The sequence below is a fragment of the Dendroctonus ponderosae genome, unplaced genomic scaffold, assembly GCF_020466585.1.
Source record: "Dendroctonus ponderosae isolate FM_Combo_2020 unplaced genomic scaffold, Dpon_F_20191213v2 Dpon_F_20191213_3, whole genome shotgun sequence".
NCBI lineage: Eukaryota > Metazoa > Arthropoda > Insecta > Coleoptera > Curculionidae > Dendroctonus > Dendroctonus ponderosae.
In genome coordinates, this window is record NW_026018508.1 from 15,649,280 (window position 1) to 15,675,586 (window position 26,307).

At 41.6% G+C, this 26,307-nt stretch overlaps 3 protein-coding genes across 13 annotated transcripts in view; 2 read left to right on the top strand and 1 right to left on the bottom strand.

The window, feature by feature from the left end:
* The window catches only part of LOC109538529 (atrial natriuretic peptide receptor 2), a 40,596-nt gene extending 35,938 nt beyond the window's left edge, over positions 1 to 4,658 (top strand). For all 3 annotated transcript variants that reach the window (XM_019905788.2, XM_048664602.1, XM_019905789.2), the window contains exons 13-14: positions 475 to 1,177; positions 1,234 to 4,658. In XM_019905788.2, coding sequence (XP_019761347.1) covers positions 475 to 1,177; positions 1,234 to 1,726 — 1,196 coding nt within the window. In that variant the 3' untranslated portion in view covers positions 1,727 to 4,658. The remainder of the gene's footprint in view (positions 1 to 474; positions 1,178 to 1,233) is intronic.
* A 445-nt stretch (positions 4,659 to 5,103) lies between these two features.
* The window catches only part of LOC109538528 (patronin), a 23,787-nt gene continuing 2,583 nt past the window's right edge, over positions 5,104 to 26,307 (bottom strand). The window contains exons 1-28 of one of the 9 annotated variants that reach the window (XM_019905780.2): positions 24,572 to 25,242; positions 21,162 to 21,257; positions 20,194 to 20,412; positions 19,905 to 20,141; positions 19,602 to 19,852; positions 19,222 to 19,316; positions 16,919 to 17,044; positions 15,911 to 16,323; positions 15,560 to 15,851; positions 15,145 to 15,397; positions 14,971 to 15,088; positions 14,208 to 14,360; positions 13,798 to 13,925; positions 13,517 to 13,734; positions 13,186 to 13,462; positions 12,932 to 13,064; positions 12,599 to 12,875; positions 12,374 to 12,544; positions 12,176 to 12,314; positions 11,923 to 12,106; positions 11,629 to 11,865; positions 10,435 to 10,603; positions 10,223 to 10,315; positions 10,041 to 10,127; positions 9,410 to 9,502; positions 8,292 to 8,522; positions 6,121 to 6,403; positions 5,104 to 6,048 (exon numbers count right to left, since the gene is read on the bottom strand). In XM_019905780.2, the coding sequence (XP_019761339.2) occupies positions 5,904 to 6,048; positions 6,121 to 6,403; positions 8,292 to 8,522; positions 9,410 to 9,502; positions 10,041 to 10,127; positions 10,223 to 10,315; positions 10,435 to 10,603; positions 11,629 to 11,865; positions 11,923 to 12,106; positions 12,176 to 12,314; positions 12,374 to 12,544; positions 12,599 to 12,875; positions 12,932 to 13,064; positions 13,186 to 13,462; positions 13,517 to 13,734; positions 13,798 to 13,925; positions 14,208 to 14,360; positions 14,971 to 15,088; positions 15,145 to 15,397; positions 15,560 to 15,851; positions 15,911 to 16,323; positions 16,919 to 17,044; positions 19,222 to 19,316; positions 19,602 to 19,852; positions 19,905 to 20,141; positions 20,194 to 20,412; positions 21,162 to 21,257; positions 24,572 to 24,670 (5,217 nt within the window). In that variant the 5' untranslated portion in view covers positions 24,671 to 25,242 and the 3' untranslated portion in view covers positions 5,104 to 5,903. Of the gene's footprint in view, positions 6,049 to 6,120; positions 6,404 to 8,291; positions 8,523 to 9,409; positions 9,503 to 10,040; positions 10,128 to 10,222; positions 10,316 to 10,434; positions 10,604 to 11,628; positions 11,866 to 11,922; positions 12,107 to 12,175; positions 12,315 to 12,373; positions 12,545 to 12,598; positions 12,876 to 12,931; positions 13,065 to 13,185; positions 13,463 to 13,516; positions 13,735 to 13,797; positions 13,926 to 14,207; positions 14,361 to 14,970; positions 15,089 to 15,144; positions 15,398 to 15,559; positions 15,852 to 15,910; positions 16,324 to 16,918; positions 17,045 to 17,164; positions 19,196 to 19,221; positions 19,317 to 19,601; positions 19,853 to 19,904; positions 20,142 to 20,193; positions 20,413 to 21,161; positions 21,258 to 24,571; positions 25,243 to 26,307 lie in introns of those variants that run through there. The other 8 variants (XM_019905779.2, XM_019905778.2, XM_019905783.2 and 5 more) reach the window with 8 other exon arrangements.
* LOC109538537 (potassium channel subfamily K member 1) lies at positions 6,480 to 7,615 on the top strand. The gene has a single exon (XM_019905797.2). The coding sequence runs from the start codon at positions 6,651 to 6,653 to the stop codon at positions 7,557 to 7,559; it is 909 nt and encodes a 302-aa protein (XP_019761356.1). The 5' UTR covers positions 6,480 to 6,650; the 3' UTR covers positions 7,560 to 7,615.

Below are 26,307 nucleotides of genomic sequence, written 5' to 3' on the forward strand. Positions count from 1 at the left end.
TTCTTTATTATTCAGATAAGATTAAAATTCATCAAGTTTTTGTTCGCCATGACTGTAAATGGAGAATACGTCATCAATATAACGCCACCAAATTATAGGTTTAAATTTGTAATTATTAATGAAAGTTGATTCAAAATTTTCCATAAATAAATAACTAAAAAATGGGGATAGTGATATATATAGTGATAGTTCTTGATTACTTTTTGATAAATAATTCGTTCTTATTGCGAAATGGGAGCACTATTTATCAATCTGTAATAAAAGACGTGAGGAAATTCTGTCTTTTTTAAAGACAAAAATTTTTGAGGCGAAATACCCAAAAAGAAGTTTGTAAAAAATGAATCCGCCTCAACAATATAGAACTTATTAATATTTTTATTACTGCAGTTCTGTACACTGCCTGTTTGTTGTCCCTGTACTCTTCTGTTGGATCGAAATTCCCTGCATCCGTTACGCTAATTCATATTGTTTTAGGCGAAGGAGCGTTTGGCACCGTGTACGGTGGACAAGCTAAAATTCCAAGTTGCGGAATAACACCCGTAGCAGTAAAAACCCTTAAAAAAAGCATGTCCATCGATGACCGAATCGACTTCCTCTCAGAAGCGGACAACATGAAGAACTTCGACCATAAAAACGTGATCAAGCTGCTGGGGGTTGTGACAAAAAGCCTCCCATTGGCAACCATCATGGAATACTGCTTGTTTGGCGACCTGAAGAACTACCTGCTGGCTCGCAGGCATTTAGCCAACACGACTATTGAAGGGTCCGGAGATGTGACCCCAAAGCGACTTACCAACATGGCCTTGGACATTGCTCGAGGACTCAGCTACTTGCGGGATGCCAAGTTCGTGCATCGCGACTTAGCGTGCAGGAACTGCATGGTAAATGCTCAGAGAATCGTCAAAATCGGTGACTTTGGAATGACACGGCCTATGAATTCCTATGAGTCCTACCACTTGACGCGGAAGGGAATGCTTCCGGTGCGTTGGATGGCACCGGAAAGCTTGTTGACCGGAACGTTTACGTCAGCATCGGATGTTTGGAGCTTCGGAGTTGTGCTGTACGAGATCATCACCTTTGGTTGCACTCCATTTTACGGAAAAGACAATACAGTGGTGGTCGATATGGTTTTACAGGGAGCGCAACTGGAGATACCGAAAGGAGCCAAACCACAGCTGTAAGTATACTCGATTACTGCACCACGTTCTATGAATAAATTTTGAAAAATTCCAGGGCAGGATTGATGAAATCCTGTTGGTCTCCAGATCCGAAAGATCGGCCACTCCCATCAGCAATGGTGGAGTATATTGCGAACGCACCCAAACTGCTTACCCCATGCATGGACATTCCCGCTCAGTTCATCAAACTAGGCGAAGATGAGGACAACAGCAAGGTGCTGAATACAGGGTTTGGAATGAGTAAATTCAACTTTCGAAAAAAGAAAGGCAAAAAATGGCCGTTCATAATACGATTCAACCGACTCAGATCGAAGGCGACTCCAAAAAATTCGATCACTACATGCCCAGATGAATCATCTGTAAGTATTCAATTAGAAAATGTCTGTTCTCCAAAAGAGCCCTTGTTGGGCCGCAGCAAATCAATCAGTAGTCTAATGACTTTTGGTAAGTTTAACATGCAAAACAATAGGAGGGATTCCGGATGTCAGGGCGAAGATGAGGGCTTTTCCAATAGCCCGGCCAACAGCTATATCAATAGTAAGTTGTAACTTTAACGATTGAAACCTGGTGGTAAGCGGGCGATGTGCGCCCTTGTCTAACAATGTAAGTCTCTTGAAACAATTCAGTGGTTTCAATGCAAAGTAGATGATCTTAATTAGAAAAACGTCGAACTACCTCAACATATTTTTCTTGCATGTGTGCAAACAACACCCTTATTATCTCGATTTACATTCCTTGACTGAACTCTTGTGATCTCTACGATGGGAGTGAGTGCTCTGCAGATTCTATTCAGTTTCCCAACTTATAACATGGCTTGCACCCCGATGCCTGTTAGTTCGAACATAAACCAAACCATCTGTGGCCAATATTTTTCTCTTGAGAACATTCGGTACTCAGTCAAATGGAAGTGGAAAATTAATTAATTTTATTTTAGCAACTTTTTGACGCTCATCCAGTAGACGGGTCAATTTCGGAAAGTTGAAAATTTACCTAAAATACAGGGGTGTTCATGCTTTGTCAAGCTCTGGTTGAACAAACGTTTGTTTGTTGAACGTGATCGAGGGGTTTTCTATAAACTTATGATATTAGTTTCGTTAAATTCCATACAGGGTGAGCGCGAAAAGCATAGAAAATATTAAGCCGTCAATACAAGTGGGAGAAGGAAAAATTGCTCGCACACGTCAATCTTAATTTGTGTAATAAATGAGTACATTTTGATACAAATGTACTTTTTCATTGTGTCATTAGTATCGTAGATATCGTCATACGTTGATTTTTTAATGGCAAGGTCTAATTTTGGTGCTGCCCTTTGAAAATCAGGGAATTCTGGATACAGAACGATTAAATGTCCAAAAGGTTTCGGCAGCAAATTGTTAATAGCGAACGCGAAAGCCTGCAACTTTTCCCAGTGGTGTTTTTACGAAAATACGATTTTCTAATACTTTTCACTTACTGAAATACACTGTTCCATAAGGGTAATCCACTACCAAATGGTTTTCTGATCATTTCCATATGCAGCAATCCCCAATTGCCAAAATACGTCAAACACTTCCCTAACCAAACAAGCCTTTTGAAATGAAGCTCTTGTATTTAACGCTATTGGCACCACTGCAAACTGACATGCGCGTTCTTAAATTCAAAGATGGTTGTCTTTCCCAGATGAAAACGTCAGCAAATTCCCTAATCTCAAATGAGATTTTCTCACTGAAAAACACCGCTGCGATGAAGAAAATTGCAACAAAAGCGAGATCACTAGTTTTACTTTGCGAAATGAGGAATTTTTCACTTGAGGGTGCATTTTTTCGGTCTATTTCAACGATTTTATGAGCCGTCCCAAACGCCACCACTTGACCCTAAAACTGATGACACGAGAACTGAATCCCCTTGTTGAGGCATTTGATTGGTCAGAGCTTTGTTTGACGGGAGAGAAGTTGTCAAATAAATAAATGTTATATTCTTGATAAATGAACCTTCCAGGGCTGGGCAAAACAGGGGAATTTCTAGTGTGTTGTTTCAGTAGAAGACATTTTACGGGCAAAATCAGCGCTTCAACCATCCAGGTTTCGATCTAAAATGGAGACTGATAACTCAATGAAAATATACCTAAAAATAAGTTTTAAATATCTATTTTTGATTATAGCATAGTTTATATTTTTATAGCGTACTAATGTTGTTTTCCTAAAATGCTTTCGGGAATATTCAATATATCGGAATAGACTACACCGGGTCAATTGTTGATTAAACACCATCGTACACTGCCAAATGAGTTTCAAGTACAATTCATCAGTCTTCTGGTCTAATATTTGAGATCTGTTGCGTTCCTACCACGCACAAACCGGTGTAATTATCAGCGATTATATCATCATCATCATCACATCGAATATCATCTTCTAGGTTGTTAAGTTGAGAGCATGATGAGTTTTTGGCACCCAAAGCCAGCATTCGTTTAATGTTATCTAGTCATAGGATAATCGCTATACCTTCATAACATCACTATTCATCTAGTAGACTAGGTTGTAAGTTTGTTTTTTAGAACATTAGGCGCAATTTTTTAATTCGTGGCGTTAGGCCAAGGTGTAGATGAAGATTTTACTTAGTTCTGCGTGTCATTAGCCAGGTTTAATGATTTCACCTGTTCCATCGCAGTTGAGGCTACGTGAAATGGTTAAGCTGCATTTGGAAGTTGTGTAGGCAATTGCGTTAAATCAATTGAAAATGTCTGTTTAATTTGTTGTGGATTCGGGACAGTTTGTCCAGAGTGACTCTGTTCAAGTTCTAAGTGTTTCAATGTTGAAAAAGTTCACGCAAAAACGCTACCTACCTCCTATCGACAATCGGATTTGCATACGTTGTACTGGCAAACGGACTTAATTTGTTTTCCTTCTGTTTTGCGTACATTTTAAACAGACATGTTACGGTTACAATAAATATTTCCACGCTACCTTTATAGACTTATATACATACATATAGCCAATTCGACTGAGGTATTCTGCCAATAGCTAATATTTATATAATTTTAAGTAAACATTTTCTAGATATTACCGGATTTTTAAGTGTAGACTAGTTTCTAATTAGTGCAATTTACTGATGTTTCATTTGTTGGATACAAATCTCGCAAGACCATGACTGTTATGTTCCTAAGTATAAAATATCATAGATTAATTAACATGTATAGTCGATCATGCAGAATAGGAAATAACGGCATTTCGCGTGCGAATCTAATGTAATGAAATGACGGGTAGCTTTGTGCAATTAGTTGATAAGTTTTTTTACCAATTCAAGCAATTAACGGCGTGCTAATAAGGAAGTCCATCGCACCTCATCATCTTCTGTAAACGTTTTTTACGTAAATATTGATAATTTTTGTACCTGACTTAATATTAGTACTGTTTGTTATTTTGATTTCGTCCAAATATTCAATCACGTAACGTTAATTTATTTTGTCAATATACTTGATAATAAACCATTTTATACATCTGATTGCTTCATTTTATTCGAAACATTTTTTCCACAGATAGATACAAATTTATTAAACATTCACATTTTATGCGGCAACAAATCTATAAAACCAATAAGAGTCCCAAGCTCTCCCTTCCGGGGCCTGTAGCTCCCTTTGTCCATGATCTAATAGTAACTAAGAGTAAGAAAACCTCGAATCATTGTATCAAGTTTTTTATTATTATTAAATCGGTAAATATACATAAATTTTTTTAAAATGAAACCTGCGATAAGATGCCAAAAAAATTTACAATAATCAGAACTGATAAAACAAGTCCCGAATGGCGTCGATTGGGTCGATTCAGAAAAATGACAGTGGGTTACGAAACTTTGTTGTTTAAAAGAGGTTGCCTGCTTTACGTGTATTAATAAATATTTATACTGTAAAAACATAATATATACAGGTATGAAATCATTAGTAGCCACATTAATGCTGCGTAATCGTTATTATTACCATGAATGTGTGTTAATCAATTATAAATCCTTCTGTGTTGTTTGAATAAATGTGACGAGAACTTAATTCTACTATAAATATTAAACCACACAATTCCATAATAAGCAAGTTCATTCTTCGGCCAACCTCAAACAGACTTGAGTTCGAGTTATTTTAATCCAAGCTACCCAGTCTGTGTATTGGCTGGCCTTAAAGGCTATAGTCTTCAATACCCAAATAAATATTCAAGCATAAACATATCAAATGATTGGTAAAGTATTTGCAAGAACCTTCCAGTCCGAATAAAATACTTTACCAAAAACAGCCCATCAATATCTTATATAGAACAACAAATGGAATGACATTATTTAAAATTTTAAACTCCTGCGGATATACTCTATATACTGCAAAAACAGAAGAGTACAGTTGCTTCGAAAGTTTAGTTGGCACAAAAAAAGCTTAACGATTAATCAAATCATACAAGACTTAAAAATATATATAAATACAAAAGGCACATGTACAAAAACAAAATTGGGAAAAAGGGGGACCTCTAGTATATGTAGTAAAAAAAATTAATACTTGCTAATATCTCAGACTGCATCATTGCCGACACGTATTTATCGATAGTAAATTTTATTTAAGGCAATAATTAGATATTAATTAATCGTGTAAAAATCCTGATCGCTACTGAATTTTACACACATTAAAACGTTTTAATAAAGCTTTAACAAAAAAAATAGAGTACAAATTAATTTAAATTACTAAATAACAACTTATGCGTGCTGAGTTATTCATTAGACAACAAGGGCCATATCTTTCTTGTTCGGCAGGTTCACTTTCTTGCCTTGCCACAACGAATTGTGAATAGTAAAAGCGTCTATCGTTACGGTGAGGTGCTTGGTGTGAATTTGCGAAAAACATTTACCGCCGGAGTTGTATCTAAAAAAAGGACAGTTTATATAATTATCCGTCCATTATTAGGGAACTAGTTAAACTTGCAAATAGACTTACTTGAAAAACTTGTCGAACATCTTGTCGTTGACCTGCTTAGGTCCAGTTCCGTAAAGTTTCGTCACCAGCTCAGTGTCGGGACAATAGGAATAGAGAGCTCTAAATTGGCAGCCGGCATCGCGGAAGAGAATGAGGAAATGCTTACTTTCAGAGCGATTCACCTCTTCCAGTACGCGTTTCTTCGCCTCCCTGTTCACAACACCGGGAAACACACAATATTCGACTGCGTTCAGCATTATGCTTCGGTTCGACTTAGTGGCTGGTTGCTTGTATAAACGGGGACCTGCAACAACCACAAAATATCAATAACAGAGAACCACATTTTAAGCAACATACAACGTTTATAACATCGCAACTGGTGAGTGTTTCGAGCGAAAAATAACTCGTTTGCACCATTCCGTTAAATTCAACTGGTTTATTGCTCAATTTCTGAAACAATCCGACTGGTTCCATTGGCCAACTGCTCAAATATACGCGCTTAGAGCTGACACTGACCAATCAAGTACCAATCAGTCACACGCCAGCCAAAAATGCCGTTGCAAAATACCCAAAGATTCACAGTGTTCCTGTGCGGGTATGTGCTGTTCTTGTGCATTGGCGCATCCATTTATTTGGCCATTGAACAAGAAGAAGAGATGCGGCGTTTGGTGCGCCTTCAGCAGCTGAAGACTGATTTTATTCGGCGATTTCCCTGTGTGTCTTACGCCGCTCTGGAAGAGCTCATCTGGAGTTTTCAGGTGGAGGGCAAAAGTGGGCTCCAAGTGACTGGCAATGAGACGAACTGGTACTTTGGACAAAGTGTATTTTTTGTGACTACCGTCGTTACCACCATCGGGTACGGCCACATTACTCCCGTCACTCAAAGTGGGAAAATTTTCACTATAATCCTGTCCCTGATAGGCATTCCTCTCACTCTGAGTGTCTTTGGGGCCTTCGTCGATAGACTACTACTTCCCACAACCTACTGTTTGAATTGGCTGAATTCGAAGCTGCTCGGCCACTCCTGCAAACGCTTCTCCATTCGGCTGCTCCATTTAATCGCCCTTCTAACATTCACCTCGGTGTTCTTCCTGCTGCTGCCTGCCAGCTTCTTCAACTACATGGAACCCGAATGGGGGCTGTTTGAGTCCTTCTACTACTGCTTCCTTTCGCTCACAACCACAGGCCTGGGCGATTTTACTCCGGGGGAGTCGATGAAACTTCGATACCATTCCAACTGGTATCTGAACGCATATAAAATAGGCGCCACTGTGTATCTTTTTCTTGGTATTATTTTCACCATGCTAACTTTGGCAGTGTTTTACGACATTCCCCAGTTGAATGTGGGCATGCTTTACACTGTAAACAATCAAACACGATTTTCCGTTGCAATTCTGGAAAACCAAGCAGTGGGACGAGTCAGCGATACGTCGAAGAAACAAGTTTCTATAGCAGAATGATTGCTATTTCTCAGTGTTAGTGTGTAGTTCCGAAAACAGTAAATTGTTCCCTTGAATGTTTAGTTTTAACCAGAATTTTTTGCTTGCAACTGATTTAACACTTCTCCTCACTGACGGGAGTCAGTTCTCCTGTCAGCCGTTTTAGGTTAAAGTCGTGCGCTCGGTTCGGCTCGGAAAATCGCTAAAATTGATCGGAAATAATGCGCGCTAGAGTGGAAAATTGCTCATTTCAGAAAGCAAACCTAGTGATCTCGCTTTTGACGTAATTTTCCTCATCGCGGCGGTGTTTTTAAGTGGAAAAATCCCAATTGAGTCGGAACTCTGCTGACGTTTTCTTCCGGAAAAAAACCGCCATCTTTCAATTCAAGCTCGCGCATGACAGTGTACAGTGACGCCAACCGCGTAAAATAAAAGCCCTGTTTTCAAGTGGTTTGTTTGGTTTCGAAGTGTTCGGCGTATTTTAGCTATTAGGAGGATTGCCGCATATGGAAATGAGCAGAAAACCCTTTGGTAAGTTTTCTACCTCTCTGAGGGTTAGGAATTCCCGATGAAACCTAATTATCCAAATACATTTCTCCAGACGAGTTATAAAAAATAAAAAAAGCAACTGCTCGTCCAAAACGGTCCTGCAAGGGTCCGAAAGTTCTCCCGTTTTCACCTCCAAAGGATTGCGCCCAATAAAAATAATTTACTCGCTTTCCTCACCAAATGAACCATTTTTAAAGGACTCACCTGTATAGTCCATCATGCTACTAGGAGTAGAACTGATGTCGCTTGATCCATCGTCAAACACGCGGCGCCCTTTCGACATGAAGCCCGGTAAACTGCCGGGACCTGACGGAGAGGGCAAGTGGCGCAGCCCCATTCCTGGCGAGGGGGCCCGACGGGGGGGCGTAGCGCGACCCAGCCCCGAATCCGTGTCCCCAAATCTATACGCCATGCTTTCCTGATCAGTGCTCGAGCCTGAATAGAAAAAGCCTTTGATAATTAACACCTAGTTAAACCGGGAAGGGAACAGCTAAAAGCTATGTTACAGACCTAGAAGTTTAAAAACAGCGGTAAATAGGTAGTTGGTGATAACAAACCATAAAGAAATTTTGCTGTTAAATAAAGTATCGTTGCAGTTCGATTGCGATCTGTTAAGAGTGCAGGTTAAAATACGTCCAACTGTTAAACCTTCACCAAATAAATATCTTGCATTAATGATTTAGTATGAAGAGAAAGATCTTTAACCAGAGGTTCGATGGAAAATGAAACCGTTTAATGGGCAGGGAAAACGTTGTATTGTATAACCAAACCCAAAATGACCGAATCAAAATCAAATACGTGCATGTACTATGCTACAAAAATCGAAAAAATGCCTGCTCTAGTTAGAAACTCGCATAATAATCTCGACTGATTGGAAACAAGGCACGAACACAACGGCACCCATAATCAAAAATGTCACCGGGTGATTTAACGATACAAGAACAGAACAAAATGAATAAAACGTTCTCAGAAAGGGGAGTTAACAAAACTGGGGGAAGATCAGGCAGGACGTCTGAGGCCTAGCAAGGAACAAAATAACCAGCACCAAAATTAATCCTAGTATAAGGAAAATAAATTTAACACTAAAAGTTGCCACAAAAAACACAGGTTTTTCCATTGCTAAATCGTTTGTAAACAACTTATTTCAGCAATAATCAGAATCACCTTTGGCGTGATAAATATTTTGTAAAAATGGCAACTTTTAGCGATTATTAAAAAAATGGCATGCCCCACGATAAACAACAGCTCAAGACATGTATTAAAGTAGTCGTGATAGAGGGTACCTTGAACCAGGCCAATGAGAGAGTGAGCTGAAGTCTTACCGTACAAATTCATCAGAGAGCTCGACTTGCGGCCCTTAAAGTTTTGATATGTCGATATCTTAGACCGCCCGCGCACCTGGGCAGGGGAAGGGTCTGCAAAAATACGATTTACATACACTACTCGTCAACTGAAAGGGATTTCTGGCTGGCCTCCACTTGGAAACCACGCAGGCAACAAGTGGATCCGTTTGGTTCCAATTTCTACCATTAGACATGGAAAGGCTGTCGTGAAACTCAATCAACCAGCGATCTGTTCAGGAAATGATAAAAAACAAAACCTTTCCATGCCTAAAGGGTCTTTCGGGAGCAGCTTGAAAACCGCATCAAACACTTGCGCTTGATTGTTTTAACTGAACTAGCCGCATTTCAGCTGACGTAACAGAAGAGGGTAAATAAGATACCAATGTATGCCCTTACTGTCCCCACTACTGCCTGTAACCAACATCAACTGTAAACCATTCGCAAATAAAAAATATTGAAGGGGAGTGCAAACTGAAATGAGCGGCCCCGATGGGGCCCCCCCGCAAACGAGGGACAGTAAAAGAGAAGTAGCGTGCCATCGTTCAACAACTACTCGCAGATATTTACGCTCAGCAACATCCAACAATGTGGGCAGAGAGGCCGCACTTACCTCTGCTGGTTTTATATGAACTGCGTCTGCCTAGAGTCTGATTGGCGCTGTGACATGGTGACATTCCATGGCTATCATCTGGAGAATCTAAAATAGATTTTCGTTCTCAATACAACATCTGGATAGCCGACAATTTGGCTGGAACACAGGCAATTAACATGAAAGAACACAAAGCAACACACCTTTGTAAAGCATGTTATTGCTCATGCTTCGGTCAGCGAGACTGTCTTGGGAACCTCGGTAGTAATCGCGCTTCATTGTCGAAGGGGCATAAGCTAAGCCAAATCAAACAAACAAAAATAAATCGGGATTAATCACATGCTGGGCAAAATCAACAAAAATCATCCAAATGCCGGACTCGCATTATAAATCGCCTCAGAGTCCCTTCAATTACCTAAGTTCGATGTAGATCCTTTCCGGCCGCGACTCGACATGCCTTCCGCAAGCTGGACGGATCCGCTATCGATGTGAATTGTCTTCGGTCTGGGTCTAGCGGGGCCCTTTGAGCGCAGTTTCGGTGCAGGCTTAAGCGACATTAAGTCCTGCCTATCAAGAGTTTTACCCTGAAATAAAAGAAAAACATTATTACAAGGCCTTAAAAGGTTTTAGCTTAGTACAACATCCAGACTTATTAATTCCACTGTCCAAATCGCATCTAAAATTGCGTTAACAGTGATTCTAAAGCATATACATAATTAATCCCATTATTGCCGATGTTTCCCCTCATTTGCTATTCATATTAAGCTCTCGATTTCTCGCCGTTCGTCGTTTCACTTTTCCATCAAAATTACCATTTATTACAAATTCTTCTTAGTGCACTTTTACCATTAAAGCGAAATTATCGCAGACAAAACCATAAAACCTTTGCACTTACCAAAGACCAATAAATAAACGACATTTTCAACTAATGAGCACCTGCAAGCACTCGCGATTGATACGAATATGCACAAACGATACCCGATTAACTGAAGTCCAATGATATATAGACAAATATTGGAGTGAATGTACCGTCTTGAAATAGTCTGGAATTATACTTAAAATAACGCAGAACCGCCAAGTCTGGGCGCCATCGGGTTATTTTCCTGCAACTTATATATAAGTCCTGAAATGACAAGGCGAGACGGCTCTGAACGATTGTCGCGTTCTTGCAGCACTAACGAAGCGAAATGCAGTAGCGTGGACTTAAAGAGGTGGCAGAAAATTGGAATATATTTTTTTTAATCGTTCGTTTACAGAACAAAAGCGTTACAAGCAGAAAATTTTGTGAAGTTTCCAGGTGTCTGCCAATACATTGTCTTTAATAAAACAATAGCTAACAGACGCGTGACCAGTCAACTAAAGTTAAGCATTTTCAACCCATTTTGATGAAATAATGTGTGTGCCACTGGGATGCCCCTTTGTACAAACCGCTGATTGAAGTACAGTCGTTTATTTGCCGTGTTTCATGTAGAACACGCTTTATTGCCTTAATAAAAATGCAAAGTACTACTTCAATTGTCTCAAGTACGGTTATTTTCAGCCTGCTGCTTGAACTGCTTTGGTCGCTTTTCCCTAGACGTTTAGTGTCTGGTAGTCGATTTTCACTCACCTCCCTTTCAGCCTCCTCAATCGCCTTCTTCAACTTGTACTGCTCCAAAATGGCAGCTCGTCTCGCCACTTGCTCCTCTTTTCTTCTGGCCTTCTCCTCCTCCTTCTCCTTTTCGATTTCCTTTCTGCGCTGACTTTCCGCCTCTTTTCGAGCCCTTGCTTCCTCCTGCTGCTGCCTGCGTTGCAACGACAGCATCATGATTCGTTCCTTTTTACGCTCCCTTTCATCAGCCAGATCCTTTAAACAATTCGAACGTAAATAAGTCGCATTTTTGCCCATGCGGGGCGTAATTACAGGATCAGCGTCGTTTTGTTCCCCTATTACTAAAGCACTAGCTGCATTCACTTTCTGTCTTTCCTGGGTAGCTTCGCGCTGGGCTCGTATTCTGTCCCTTTGCTGCTGCATTCGGTACTCAGTTTCTTCCTTTTTAAGCCGTTCCTCTTCCAGTTCCCGTTCCAGCTGCCTTTTCTTGTCCAGCCTGCAAGATCATCCACGTGTTCATAATAAGCTTCCATATAAAAAAACTTGAATCAAGAAATAGTATTACCTGGTCTGAGCCTCTCGCCTATCGTGTGCCTCATCCGATGTTTCCACATAGCTTCGCTCCTTTTTGGGCGAATTCCGCTTACTTCTCAACGCTGGTTTGGGTCGCTTCGGCTGCTCATCATCAAAGCTAATGTAGAAGCCTGAAGTAAAGTTGATAAACATAAATTAGGAATAACAGGCTTAAATGTAAGAAAGTTACCTTTTTCTGCTGTCGGATCGGTATCCAAACTGCTGATTTGAACAGGCAGCGGATCAACGGTAGGTGGAGATGGAGACGCCTGGAAAGGAGACCCGCGCGAAATTAAGGCCCGTGTGGGCGACGGAATCCGATAGGTGCGACTCCCTGAGGTGATGTTCAGTTTGCTGAGGCCTAACAGAGGATCAATTGCAGAAGATCCCAACCAACTAAGGAAACTGCACCTACTTTGACTGAGAGCGACGTCCTCATTATTGCCAATAAAGGAGATATTTTGCGGTTCCATGTCATCGACTGGCGGTGCCACAACGGCAGCATGAGTGACGCTAATTTTCCTCTCCCTGTCACGCAAGGATCCACCCGCATCTAAAGCCTGCAAGCTGACTGGCGACGTCTGCCGTTTGGCTGCAGCCGCGTCGTCTAAGAGCTGCGATATCTGTCGATGAACGCTGCTGCGATGCTGCGGCGAAGCGGACGGAGTGCTATGCGAAGTGCCAAAATGGCTCTAAAAGTGAGACGCGTCCTGCTAATCGGTACCACTCCCATATATCTTCAGCATACCTGTTGGTGATGGCGCTGACTCAGCGTGAAGCTGTTTGAGTGGTTCAGCGCTCGATCGGGATCGCCGTTCTGGTACCGGCTCTCATTATGTCTGAGAGGAGATTCTTGGAAGCGCTCTGGACGGTCAGAAAACCTACAACAGATTCGATACTTGCAGAAAACAGTTTGCGCTCAGAGCCATTTAAATAATCTTATCTGAATTATCACACACTCGACGCTTCTTATCTGGTTGAATTAAAATTATCTTCCCTTACCGATCAGTTGCATGATGCAAAACGAACCCTCCAGGGCTAGCTTCGGGCTGTTTGCCCCAAGTGCGCAATTCCGGCTGTTGTGGCATGTACGAATCGGTGATCACTTGGAGGGGCTGATTCATCGGCTGTCCCCAAGTTCTCCTTTGAGGCGTCACAGCTGCAGGAGGCGGATTGTCATGCAGGAAAAATTGGGGCTGTTCCATCACGCTCGGATGAGAGTAGAGAGACTGGGGGATGTGCGGGGCGCTTGTGGAAGATTGCAGTGGCGATGGAAAACCTAAATGGACCAATTTGTCGTTGATGTAACCGACTTGGCTTCGCTTGAACGTACTGGGTTGATATTTTTGCGGCTGATAATACTGGGCTTGAGGTGAGGGCTGCGACTGTTGCCGCTGCATCGTCTGATACTCCTGCTGTTGCTGCTGTAGCTGCAAGATTTGTCGCTGCTGGTCAGCAATCAGCTTCTGCTGTTGCTGAGTGTGCATTTGGTTTTGTTGCGCTGCCAACCGTTGAATATCTGACTGGATGTCAGTGAGACTAGTATTCATACTAGAAGAATTTAATCGAATTAATAGAACAAAACCGGGCTGGTTTGTAAACGAAAACACTTACTGAGCAAGGGATTGTTGGTACTGTTCTAAATCCATATTTTCTAAATCCGGCGTCCTTCGCGTTTCCACGAAAGGGGCGCTCTCGTCCAGCCATCGTTTCTCCACCGTAGACGCATCATCAGTGATTTCCTAAAGGGAGAATAGAACCAATGTTTTTGTCGATTTCCCATTAACCGCTAAAAGCCAGTGTTAATGCAACAATCGTGTAAAAACACTGTACATATTAGAAAACCTTGAGGGTGTTGCACTCGTCGAAAGCCTCCAGATACATCACAATAAATGCGGCCATGCACAAGTCATTTACAGTCGATCAAAACGATTTATTTTCCGAACGGAGCAAGCTGGTAATCAAGCGATAAAAAGCAGCAGGTTTCTCTACAAAAAGCGCATAATAAACGAAAATACAAGTACCTGCAAGGTAAACGGCCTCTGTGGCTTTGGCGTGGGGACGGAGGCTGGGGAAGGGCTTGGAGATTTTTCTTTAGGGCCCTGTTCGGCCGCCGCCGAGTCTTTCGGCGACTCGGCAGCCTCGACCGCAGCCGTTTTTAGTAAATTACCTCTTCCCTGAAAGTTAGTTCACAGTTTCAAACAGCCGACACCATTACTGATTTATCTATGTGGAGAAATCCGGTGCTAATATATTTTTTTAATTGCACATTTCTACTAAAGTGCCGCATACTTTAGTAACACTGGGCTAGTTTGGTTGACTCTGATGGTGCAACTTTAGTCATCAAAGGAATGATCGTGGAGTGCCAAAGAACCACAGCCAAACTCAAAACCATGCAATAATTTCCACTAATCTGGTAGTGTGTGGGGATTAAACCACAGTAAACATAACAGAGCATTCCGGCTACTGTATCAAAACAAAAAAAAAGGAAAACTGTCACTACCAAGCCAAGTCTAATAAATCCATTACTATTTCTATGTTCGCTATTATGGAATGGACAACATCTAGAATGAGATGTGTGATAAAATAAGCACATGAAAACCGAAATTTCGACTTGAATGGTAACATCTTACCATCTCCGTTAGCTGGAAAAAAATCAAGTTGTGATAGTTGTTTTGGTAGGACTGCATAGAAATAGACTCATCAACACAAACATTGCATGTACATACAGACTTGAGTGCGTATTTTACACCAGACGGACCCAACCAATAAAATTAGGGGCTCTACCTTAGAAACGGCTTGAAGAAAGGCGGCCTTGCCCACTTTCTGTCTTTGCGTGTTCATGGCCATTTCCAGTCGTCGCTTCTCGCTTTCAATGTGTCGGCGTTTTTCCTCTAACTTCAACCTGGGAAAACACCATTAGTAGTTGGAAGCCGGACAGCATAATTCTTTTCTACATACCGAATATCGCTAATCTGCGAAGCCATCAAATTGCTGGTGCCGCTCGTTTCGGAACTATTGCTGCCATCCCGCTGCGCCTGCAGAGATTGCACGCTACTAACTTGCTGTTGCCACGTAGTCTGGTTGGGCAATGTGGCAAAGGACGTCCGGTTTTCCGAATTACCATTCGTACTCCCTAATCTATTTACAGCGGGCTTTACTGGATGCTCCTCCCGGTCGTTCATATAAACTAAGTGTATTCCCTTATTATCACCTGGAAAACATTGTCTTGATTAAAAACTAGAACAGAACAGAGCGTTATTTCAAATGTAGCCACTCACTGGCTGATGGAGCTTTAAATACCATAACGTTTGGTAGCCAGCAAATGTGGGACACACTCTATCAAAGCCTACAATTACAGGTTCGGAAGACTCACTAGGTTTTTGCTTGCCCAAATCAGCAAAACTCATCCGATTCCCCACGTCGCCATCCACCAAATCCTTGATGAGGCCCCGCTCCTGGAACTTCTTCAGCGTAATGTCGTCACTGCTCATCTGCCTCTTCAGTCTGCTCTTCTCCGACCCGTCGTCTTGTTTCTCTTCACAGCCATTGTCGTAACCTAATTGAAAGGAGCCTCTTGCGTCCTGCAGCGTCGATCTGACCGGGGCATTCTCAATGGCAACCGGAAAACTTGGGGCTGATATTTTCCGGCCCACATGCACAGTCATCTGCACAAAACCCCGAACTATTATAGCCAAGTTGTTTGGACTTTGGCACAGTTGATTACCTCCTTATCAGGATTGCGGCCAATGAAATTCAAATTATCCTGACTACCGCCAAAGTTTTCGATGGTAAGCTGAGAGTCGTCGGTGGTGGAATTGCGCCTGCTTCTCCTGCCTGCGAAGGTGCTCTTTTTGCTCTCCTGCCAATTGCTCGGCTTGCCAGCAGCAACCTCGCCCGTCTCGTCCGCCTTGCTGTCGTTATTCTGCTTCTCTTTGCTCACTTTGAGCCTGGCCGGGATCAGCGGATCCTCCGTCTGCACCGACCGCAAAGTGGGAATGTTGCGGCCTTTGTGCACAACGAACGACTCGTCTGAGCCCCGTCTCAGACTGTCCTCGCTGTATTCGGAGGCGAGCGTTTGCTGGCTCTGCTGCAACGAGTTCGACTTCTTCAGGGGCTGATGACTGGGCGTTCTGGCCACTAAAAGTAGAAAACTGTTAGAATATCTAGGCGAGATGTCTAGGGAAGCTCCTAAGCAAGAGGTGTTCTGGTGTAGTCTGTTGATGGGGACTGTTTCCGAAATGCGCGTGTTTTGGGGAAAACTGGAAACGTTAGTGAAAGTGCACTAGCCAAATGAAACTAAGAAGCCTAGAAAAGCGTTCCACTACTTCAACGGCTGTCTGCTTTAAGGTGAGCCTTATGAGAGCTAAGAGGGATGAGGATGGAGGATTCTGCTCCTTGAAACCCAGCAGTGAAGGCTGTTTCTTCAACAGTTTCTTTGCGCTAATGATGCCAAACTACTACTACTACCACTCTGATTAGTAACAGAATTAATAGAGAAAGTGCCTGGTTAATAGGTTAATGATCAAGCCCAATCCACGCGCGTCTCTGCCACTGCATGCTTCTCTTCTAGTAACAAACGCCATTCAAACGCACGAAAAACGAAATAAATTCCCTCCGGCTGGCAAAACCACGATCGACATGTTGCCCATGCGGTGACTAAAACTATGAGATGATTCGGTGGTAAACAAAAGCCAAAAGGGAACACACAGTCTACGGGATTGATAAGGTTTACCTTGGAAGGCAGTGGCGGCTGTAGACTCGTCTAAGCCGCTGCGCAGGTCTGGTATCGGTGCCACGACCGGCTGTAGTAGATTGCGCTTGTGTACAACCCCGTGCGCATTACGCACAGGGAATCCTTCTGCGGCATACACGGACAGAAATCAAGTAAACAGTAAACAGCTTAATTTACTTATTAGTTAAACAAATGCGCCCGATGCAGTTGCCATTCGGCAGGACCGAAGAAACAGCCAAACTTTACCGTCTATCGCAAAATCCTGCACAACTTGTGTGTGACCGCTGCACTCACACATCACACACATTCGATTCACTTCGCAACTGAATCAGTGGGCGCTGTTTCGATGGTCATCCACAAGGCTTCCATTAAGGTTAATCGGCAACAACTGGGACTGCTAATCAATCTGAATTCCGGCAGTCCGTAACAGCTGCATCTTTACAAGCGGAATCTCCACGACCACGGTCAAACTTTCGTTCATTTTTTTCGAGCCACTTCACACGACGAATTAATTAACATTTTACCCATAATTAACCATAGTCGAGATGCCAGCCAGTGCTGTGCCAAGTTTGATGATTTCGAACAAGATTTTCATTTAGCTAATGAATTAAAACACTACGGCTTAAGCTGCTGATAGAGACGATTGTGTGGCTTGTTTAAATTAAAATCCTCCTCTCAAAGATGGTTGATGGTTTCTTCTGTGGCCAAAAATCGACAGGATGTCGCAGAGACAGGAAGTGCCAATGCAGGATTTCTGGGTCAAAATTCGCAATTTTTACCAATGTGAAAGGTGGCCTGCTTAAATCGGACTTCTGGCTAAAATTTGCGTTTACTTATCATTAGCTAATTGCGCTCGCGGTTTGCAGACCAGCACGCGCTGGTGTAACGAATAGAAGAATCATTAAGCACAAAATCCTCCTTGTTGAATACTCAACGTAAACCAAATACATTGGAATTATTAAAAATACCGAATATCTAGCCAGTCTCTAGCTACAGGGTTATTAACATGGAAAATTAGTTTTTCTTTTTCGTCACGCAAACGCGCCTCACATTTCAACAGTGGTCACAAAATGCCGATAGATTTCGTCATCATCGTCGGTCATTTAGATCATCGTGGATTAGAACTTCTACCTGACGTTTCGCCAGCACGCGTTTCAGATCTTCAGATATGGTTACTCGGCGCAGCCCCACTATGAAGATCTAATCCACGATGACCTACAAGCCCGACAAACTCGCCAGTTTTGATTATAAATTTCGATTTCGAAGATGCTGAATAACTTCCATGCTTGATGTTCTCAACTACCGTTCTTGAAAAGCGATTTTTTGTGTTCGGAAACATACAGTTTTTGAGGCAAACCAGGAGACAAACACTGTAAAAAACTATCACCACTTGCAGACAAGTAAAAACTAATTTTTCATGTCAATCTCGGCTGGCCTTACTATAAGGTCTCTTACCGCAAAAATACCACCACCACATGGTCCGATACTTGCCCAACACCATCAAAATAATAGACAAACACCAAGCAAATTAACACACATTGAATAAGCGATACGGGACAGAGGTAGAGGAATCTGAAGCAGTTGCAAGTACAGTTCAGTTTTTGCCACTATGTACAATAAGTCTCGTTTCAGCTTAGCAGCACTCGGCACGTTGAGCAATATTCTAGCAAACCTTCTGCCGCAGGCTTTGTGTAAAGGAAACTGAAAATCCATAAAGCGAAATTTATTATGGTGTCCAGAAAATGGGGTAAATGCAAATTTATGCCTATCGAGCATAAATAGACCGAGCGCTTCTAATCAGCAATTAATGAACCCAGCCAATTCAATCCAAGAAAACCAATCAATTTAATCAGTCTGTAGCAAACAAACCCAGCGAAGTTGTCGACGACAAATTTTGTATTGACGCTTCTGCTTGTGTTTTTAATAATACAAGAGATACAAGTTTGGATACTTATTACTGGTGCCTGGACTACACGAATCTCAAAGGGCACTGCCGGTCAGCTGAAGCTGTTTGCACAAAGTGCGTCCGAATTGATTGCATTTAATTCATAAAACCTTGAGCGGTCATTAAAAACCAAATTTTACACTTAAAAAAATATCTTACAATAATGCTCGAAAAGTAAAAGTAGCAAGCGCGCAATGAATCGCAATTAATTCACTGAATAATGCTCGTATGAACGGTTTAATGGTGAGTGTCTGCTCAAAGCTGTGGACAGGAGAAGAAAAACACAAAAAAGGAAACGACAAAAATCGAATACACGGCCTTCATGGACACAGCAGTTTTAAGGTAACAGTGCACTTACCGGCGCTGAATTTGTCGCGGACGCAACTGACCGGATGGATCTCCATTACATTGAAAAGATCGGCCAGAAAAACGATCAGATTGAGTTTCATAGAGCTAAAACAAACAGGGAAATGCAATATAAATCAGCATATTTAAATATGGAGGATGATTGAACATTGTTGAACAAAATAACTCTCTTACTTTCAAACTCATGACAAAATGTTTTCCCTTAACAAATTCAACATTTTAATGTACTTTCAATAAATTATGAAAAGTTGGTAGTATAAAACCGGTATGACTGTTTTAAAGCCGTAACATATTTGGGCGCCCCCTCAAAATAAACCCCGGTGCCGCCCTGTAGAATGCACCCATTTAGAGATAAAATGCACAATAACTTACTCTCGCAAATAAGTGATATCTTCGGGTTGCAGATGAAAAATCGAGGCTGGTAAAGATCGCTGGCAAAAATCGCGAACCAGCCTCAAATTGTGGACACTATCCTGCACAGAGGGCACTGATGAAATCCGGATTTCGGTCCAATAGAGCTCATCCGGACAGTAATAAGACACCAGCGCCGCTATACCCACTCCATCGCAAAGATCCTTTACCTCCCGACTGGCTGGGATGTCTGGCGGCTTCAAGCGATCACCCTGTATACAAGCAACATAATTCCTCAATCCAAATGCCGTTGAGGCAACTAACCGAGCCGCCATTTTCCACAAGGGCCCCCGAACCAGCCTCTTGCTCAATTCGCTCCTTGAGAGCGTCGCAGGCGTGCTGGATCCACAGCAGAGCTCCTTGTTCATGACTAGAGGGATCTCTGGGTGGAGAAACGCGTTGGTGACTGAACCTCTGCACGGCGGCCGCCACTCGGTCATTTGTGATAACTTCGCGAGCATACAGAAGCATTATGGACTCCACCACTGCCATATGAGCCGACTAGAACAGAATATTGGATGTATACAGAGCGTGAGGTAAGCAGCAGGCTTACCATTCGCAAAGGGTTGGTTTGTATGAGTGTGGTTTCGGTCAACTGGGACCCATCGGGTGCTTCCGGGGCAAAAGCGTTCTTGCGGGCCAAAGTCTGCAAAATCGCCCAGTGGTTGAGATTGTGATAGTTCGGGTCCGAGTAGATGTTGGCCAAGGCTCTACAGTAGATTTCAGCGTTGGCCAATGCGCCCGCAATCTGCGGCTTGAGATGCTCTTGATTCTGAAATAATGCTGATTAGCAACAGGTCTTAGACCTAAATGCAAGTCGACTTCGATACGGGCGCTGTCAAGGATTTTCTTTATTTGCCTAGATGTCCGATTCGAATCGAATTAAGACACAATGGCTGCAAAACGCGCTACTAATCGATGCCAAATTCAATTACCCGATTTCCGTCTGCTATCTTATCAATTATGAATGCAGCATGCATTACAAGTCTCCAATGGTTTAAGGATAGTCCTGATTTGATTTAGTGGAAGGTCAGATGGCAAATTGATTTTCACAATTTTACAAGACAAATTCGGTTAAGAACTGCCAACGGTACGTTTAGTTTCATAATTAAGTTCATGGTTATTAATTTAACAGCGCAAGTTTGGGGACATTTCAGAGAAAAAATGAGGCAAATAATTTAGGACATTAATTCTTCACTAGACATAATGGTGGATGCGCCTCCACAAACATTTAGGAAAAATTCCTAGTATTATCTAACCACTAAAGCTAAAAATGTGATTACATCACTAACAGACTTGGCATTAATTTCATTCGATTAGAATTCGGACTCCGAAGTTTAGTCGCCTTGAACAGGTTGACTATTAATGATGGTCATTTTTCAGGCTATTGACTGGTCGTTAAATTACATCGAATCTATTTTTGCCAGCCTTTATCTTCATGTCATTTTGCTGTTGTCGAATGCACATTTACTTAAAGTGATCATAAATATGCATGGAAGTCGAAAAGCTTGTGCAACACACCTCATGGTCCTTGTAGAATGGCTCTCGAATATTTTCAGGAACTTTATTGTTGAACGCTTTGGAAAGAAGCCATTTTATCGATGCCCTCTGCTTGGCCTGCAACAAAAAAATCAACTTTCATATAACAATCGCAAATATGAGATAAAGATAAGCCAATATAGACTTTCCATTTTCTCTTTAAACTTCATTACCATAGCAAATAGGTAAGCTGATAATGGGTAAGATCTAATCTATTAGCAACTTTCCCGCATCGTCAAACTTTTTCCTTTCCCGACATCCACATTACAATGGGGAGTTATGGAAAAACTGATTGATTTTCAGAATCGATTACAATTTTTCCACTCCGGATGGATAGGAGTGGCTTTAATTACAATTTTCTACTACGATTTGCACAAATAAAGCGGCCGTAGTGTTTCATTATTATATGGATATACCTGTAGGCAGCAAAAACGAGTTGGGCAATAAAATTCTACCGAAGCCTCAATTGCAGACCGGCATGCATTCCTTCAGGCCGGGAAAGTTAAACAGCAACAGCTATGATAACGGCTTGAATATCATCGAAATGTAAAAATGCTCAGGGAATACAGAAGGAATAGTTTGGTAAGGGCAACTCGGTGCTTTATTGCTTAATTCGGTGCCAACTTACGACACTTTTACGATGGCAGGCCTCGTTTTTAGAAGCCTGCCGCTGTTAAATGAGACATAAAGATGCTTTCCGGGTGGCCATAAAACTGACGAAAAATCTAGTGTGAGAAGAGGCGCAGTTTCCATTTTTCTAACTGCAAATTTGTTAAGTTTTACCTTCGAATCTCTCAACATGCGACTCAATAATAATTAATTGGTAGTAATTAAAAGCCCGGTTGTGCCATTTCCGATGATTGCCACTCTGAACAATTATAAAACGAGTTGAAAAACAAGAGGCCATGAAATATGTTCAAAGAACTTTCCAGAAATGGAAAGCTCTCGAATTCCGCAGTGAAATTGCCAAGATTACAATGAAAAAAATACACGTGGGAAAAACCAAAACCCGTCGATATTCACATCAATCGATGCATTCTTCAAAATCGCAAATTAATCCCTACTCAGCAAAGAATTTTGTAAGAAACCCCAAGCAGTGGCATTTCCATGGCATTAATTGTACAGAGTGTTGCACTAAACAATGGTTCTAGGCCTATATTGAACCCGTTTACATTTTCCAACATAGAACGTTCCGAGTTGAAGATCGCATTCGCTCAATTACGGTGCATTAGGTGCATTGAAGCCGAACGTAAATCACCGTGTATACGCTTGTCTAGGCTGAAAGACGTTCTTCATTGTGGAAAATTATGGCATGCTCAGCCCGCGATCTGATATCAAATAAATCAGCCGCTTATAGCCAAGGCTACGGATACCCTATTTGGGTTCATTTCCCTGCTGTAGATACAGAAAAATCAGCGGTATAAAAGGCCTATGGATTAATCATAACACAACTAGAATGCCAGATAAAGAATTCGCACTTGGTTCTAATATAGACGCACAAGGTTGGCAAACCTATGTAATATGAAAATAGTTTTGATTGTGAACTGCGCTATGCTTTTTGTCATTTAACTCGAAGTTGGCACAGATAACTTAATCCTGCACGATTATCTGCGTTTTTAAGTAACGCATTTGCATTGCCCCCCCTTGCTCAACTAAAGAAGTTTAAAGGAAAAGTAAAAACTTTTTTGGGTTCGATGTAGAAAATTGATGATATCTCAACTATTTGTGCTACAGACTCCGTTTTTTTTAATGGTTAGAGATTTAAAAACCCCATTCACTCAGTGGAAGTTGCGTTAAATAGTGGCAGTTTTCACAAAAAAGCGAATTTTGACTATACAAATTTAGGTGCAAGATACGGCCACATCTTCACTATTTTGCCGCTGGTGCTCTCAATATGTCGGTTCTACGCGTCGCAGGAATTCAACAAACAAAACAACTTATCTTCTAATAAAGCCGTTCACTTCTTAAGAAAAAAAAGAACGAGTTGTATTAAATCCTGTTTGTAAATCTGGCAAAACGTAACCAGATGAAGTAATGTTTACTTGCTTGTTGCTGATCTTTCCATTCTTTCTCAACGCGGCAGACCGTGGGCTTTAAATAAATAACAATGAGGTCGCGAGACGTCCAATTTAGCTCACTCGGGCCAACTGCATGGCACCATAAACTATTGCAAGAACATTTAGAAACAGGAAGTTTGAACGCGTAAAAACGTTAGGGTAAACAGACAAATCGCTATTTTCGGATCTACTCTGCTCCTGTGTTTTCGTGCAAAATTACATATGGTTTCCATAATCGGAAACACTCTTCCTGCCAACAAGCAATGACAGAGATTTACGAAGTGTTGGACTACACCGAAAGAAACGAGTTGTTACTATAGGGGTCAAATACATCAATAGTGTGAGGTGAATATTAAACTGACGCGAAAGGAAGTTTCCTTCCAGTGCAAACTTCCTGTACGTATTTCACTTGTGCCACCCAGTCTAGATGATGAATTGTTTTTTTTATTTTCATTAGAAGCGGCTGTTTTAACGGCAGATTAACGCCCAAAAGTGCTTCTTCCAAATTGCCTGTTTATAAAGATTTCTGCTGACAATTGAATTCGTTTCTTCATTTCATCAGAGATTAGTAGTTTTCATAAGCCGTAAAAGTTATACACACTTTAAATTATATCTGTACTTGTTAACTTTTCAGGCTTTTAGAGCGCAGTGGAAATAATTTCTTCCCGACACTTTGCAAGCAAGAGTGGTACCCGAAGAGAACACAATTTTGAAGATGCAAGCCACTTGTACTTTCGCAAAAAAACCCAATAAAGTTGTTGGTACAGGCATTTTCTGTAAGATCAGCAAACTATGAGGGCCTGATGTTCCAGAAAATTAAACAACCAACTAGCTATACAGCGTTTGTTTCAGTAGACATTCGAAAAACGTGGCAAATCAAGCAAAAATGTTCAACAAACGCCTGCTTAAATTTTTTATTGATACCTTTTGAATATTTATAAAGTCGGTGGGCGTCCGGTCGCTATTCAATAAACAAATTAAAGAAACTGTGCTCGAATATTATGCCAGTACGATGCACAAATTGGGCATGTTGCCCTTGACTTGTCTCTTCAGGCGGCCAAGAATTCACTTGCTTTAACCGCCTGCCTGGTGATCTAACAAAAGCCCATACTGAGAAAAAAATATGAAAAACTGGCGCAAATTGAAACTTTCACAGCGAATACCTTAAGCGTGTCACATTTAGTTCCGCAACTTTAACGCATTAAGTGTAGAAATTTCCTAATAAGTAGTGTTTTTGTCTCTGTAGACCATCAAAATGCGCGAATCTTATCTGATTAGGAAGGAAAGTTGAGCAGCTTTTCCCGCATGCATTGCAAAACAATCCCGATTACTTACAGTGTAGGTAACTAAAGACACCCCAACTCCATTGCTGTGGTCGCCCCGATATAATCCGAAACTGGCAAGGGGACTCACACTGGCCACTGTTAACACCATCGAAGCACATTAAATCACACTTGGCATTATCGCACAAAAGGCAAATCAGACAGACGTGAAGAGCATCTATGGACGAAATAACTGAAGATTCAAACAGCAGAAGCAGCAAGGTGAAGCGGGTGAATTGCTGCTGAAGTCACTGGAAGACTCAGCTGAGTGGTTAAATGAAGATTGCATAAAACAGCTCGGACAAACTATAGCTTCCGCACTCAGTTATCAACTTGTACGCTCTCCGCTCTCAAATTTATTGAGCACAAGTTATATCCATGATAAATTGGCTGCAGCTGCAGCATTGGAAGTAGTCGAGTAGGGCTTGAAGATTGCTGAAGAAAACAAGCAGGAGCAACTGAAACTTAACCGCTCATAATGAAACATCTGCCGTCTTTGCCTGATATGATAACAGCCGACACGAGAGGTATTCACCAAACCGTAAAACCACTAGAAGTAAATGCCGAACACTTACTTACATTAAGGGGCACACTGGGGGAAATAAGTGGGTACAAACGAGATGGCCTGAAGATACCGAGAAGAAGAGCGTCGTTAGATCAACAACGGCACGGACCAGTTTTCAACTAATCCCGATCATAATCATAAATCTCCAAGCTAGGCCATGCGCCTCCGCGCTTCAAAGCCCATTACCAAGGTGGGGTACATCTATGGGCGTATGTACGTATATTTAATCAGAATGGCATAAGAGGTAAAAATAGCGGACTGGACCCATGTGTAATTTGTCACTCGGTCTACAGCCCAGCAGACAGATAAATAGAACGTCTTAGCACAACAATCATAGAGCGCGAAGAGTTATTGGTGCAGATTAGGGTTCGGATGAGAATTTACATCTGGCCTAGTGTGTTCATGTGGAGCTATTGCTGGTAATTGCCAGCATCAACACTCAATGGTTTATTGATGTAACGCTATCAAGCTTATGGCCTATTGAGACATCACACCAACAGCGACAATTATTATGCAATGAAAATGTAACTACCTTGAAACGAATAAACCATGTGGGCGACTCTTCCTAATAAAAATTCTAAAGTGTCACGGGTGTATAACAATTTTCAATGTAGGCAGTTATAACTGACGATTTGCGTTTCTATCTAAGAGTATTTGGATGGCCATCATTAACCCAACACGCTGTACATCAGGTACTGGCCATTAACGTGTGGATTAATGTTCAAAGTGCCGTCGAGGATGGTGTTGATATGAACCGATTTTTCAATTCTTCAATAAAATCAGAATACTTTCTCTTCTTAAACGCTTCTATTCTAAGGTGCCGAATAAGACATTGTATATTTGGATTTCCCGTTCTGACTCTTTAGCTTGTACTTTGTTTGTGGTGGATTTTGCAACTAAAAAAAACCACGCAAATCTATAACTTCTTGAATTCAAGCACTTTTTGAGAAAACTGCCAACATTTCCTTATCGATGGTTCACTTGCTAAAAATGCCATTTATTTCTGTCCAGGATGATGTACAAATGAGCGTTCTTGCTCATTTTGCCTTCGAGAAATGAGCAAAAACGGGACGGAAAACATGAAATTTCGGCATAATCTTGCACCTAAGTGTCTGATATTCAAATTTCGCTTGCTGGGTCAAAACTACTCGAATTTCCTCACTCACGTTGTTACGACTGAATCG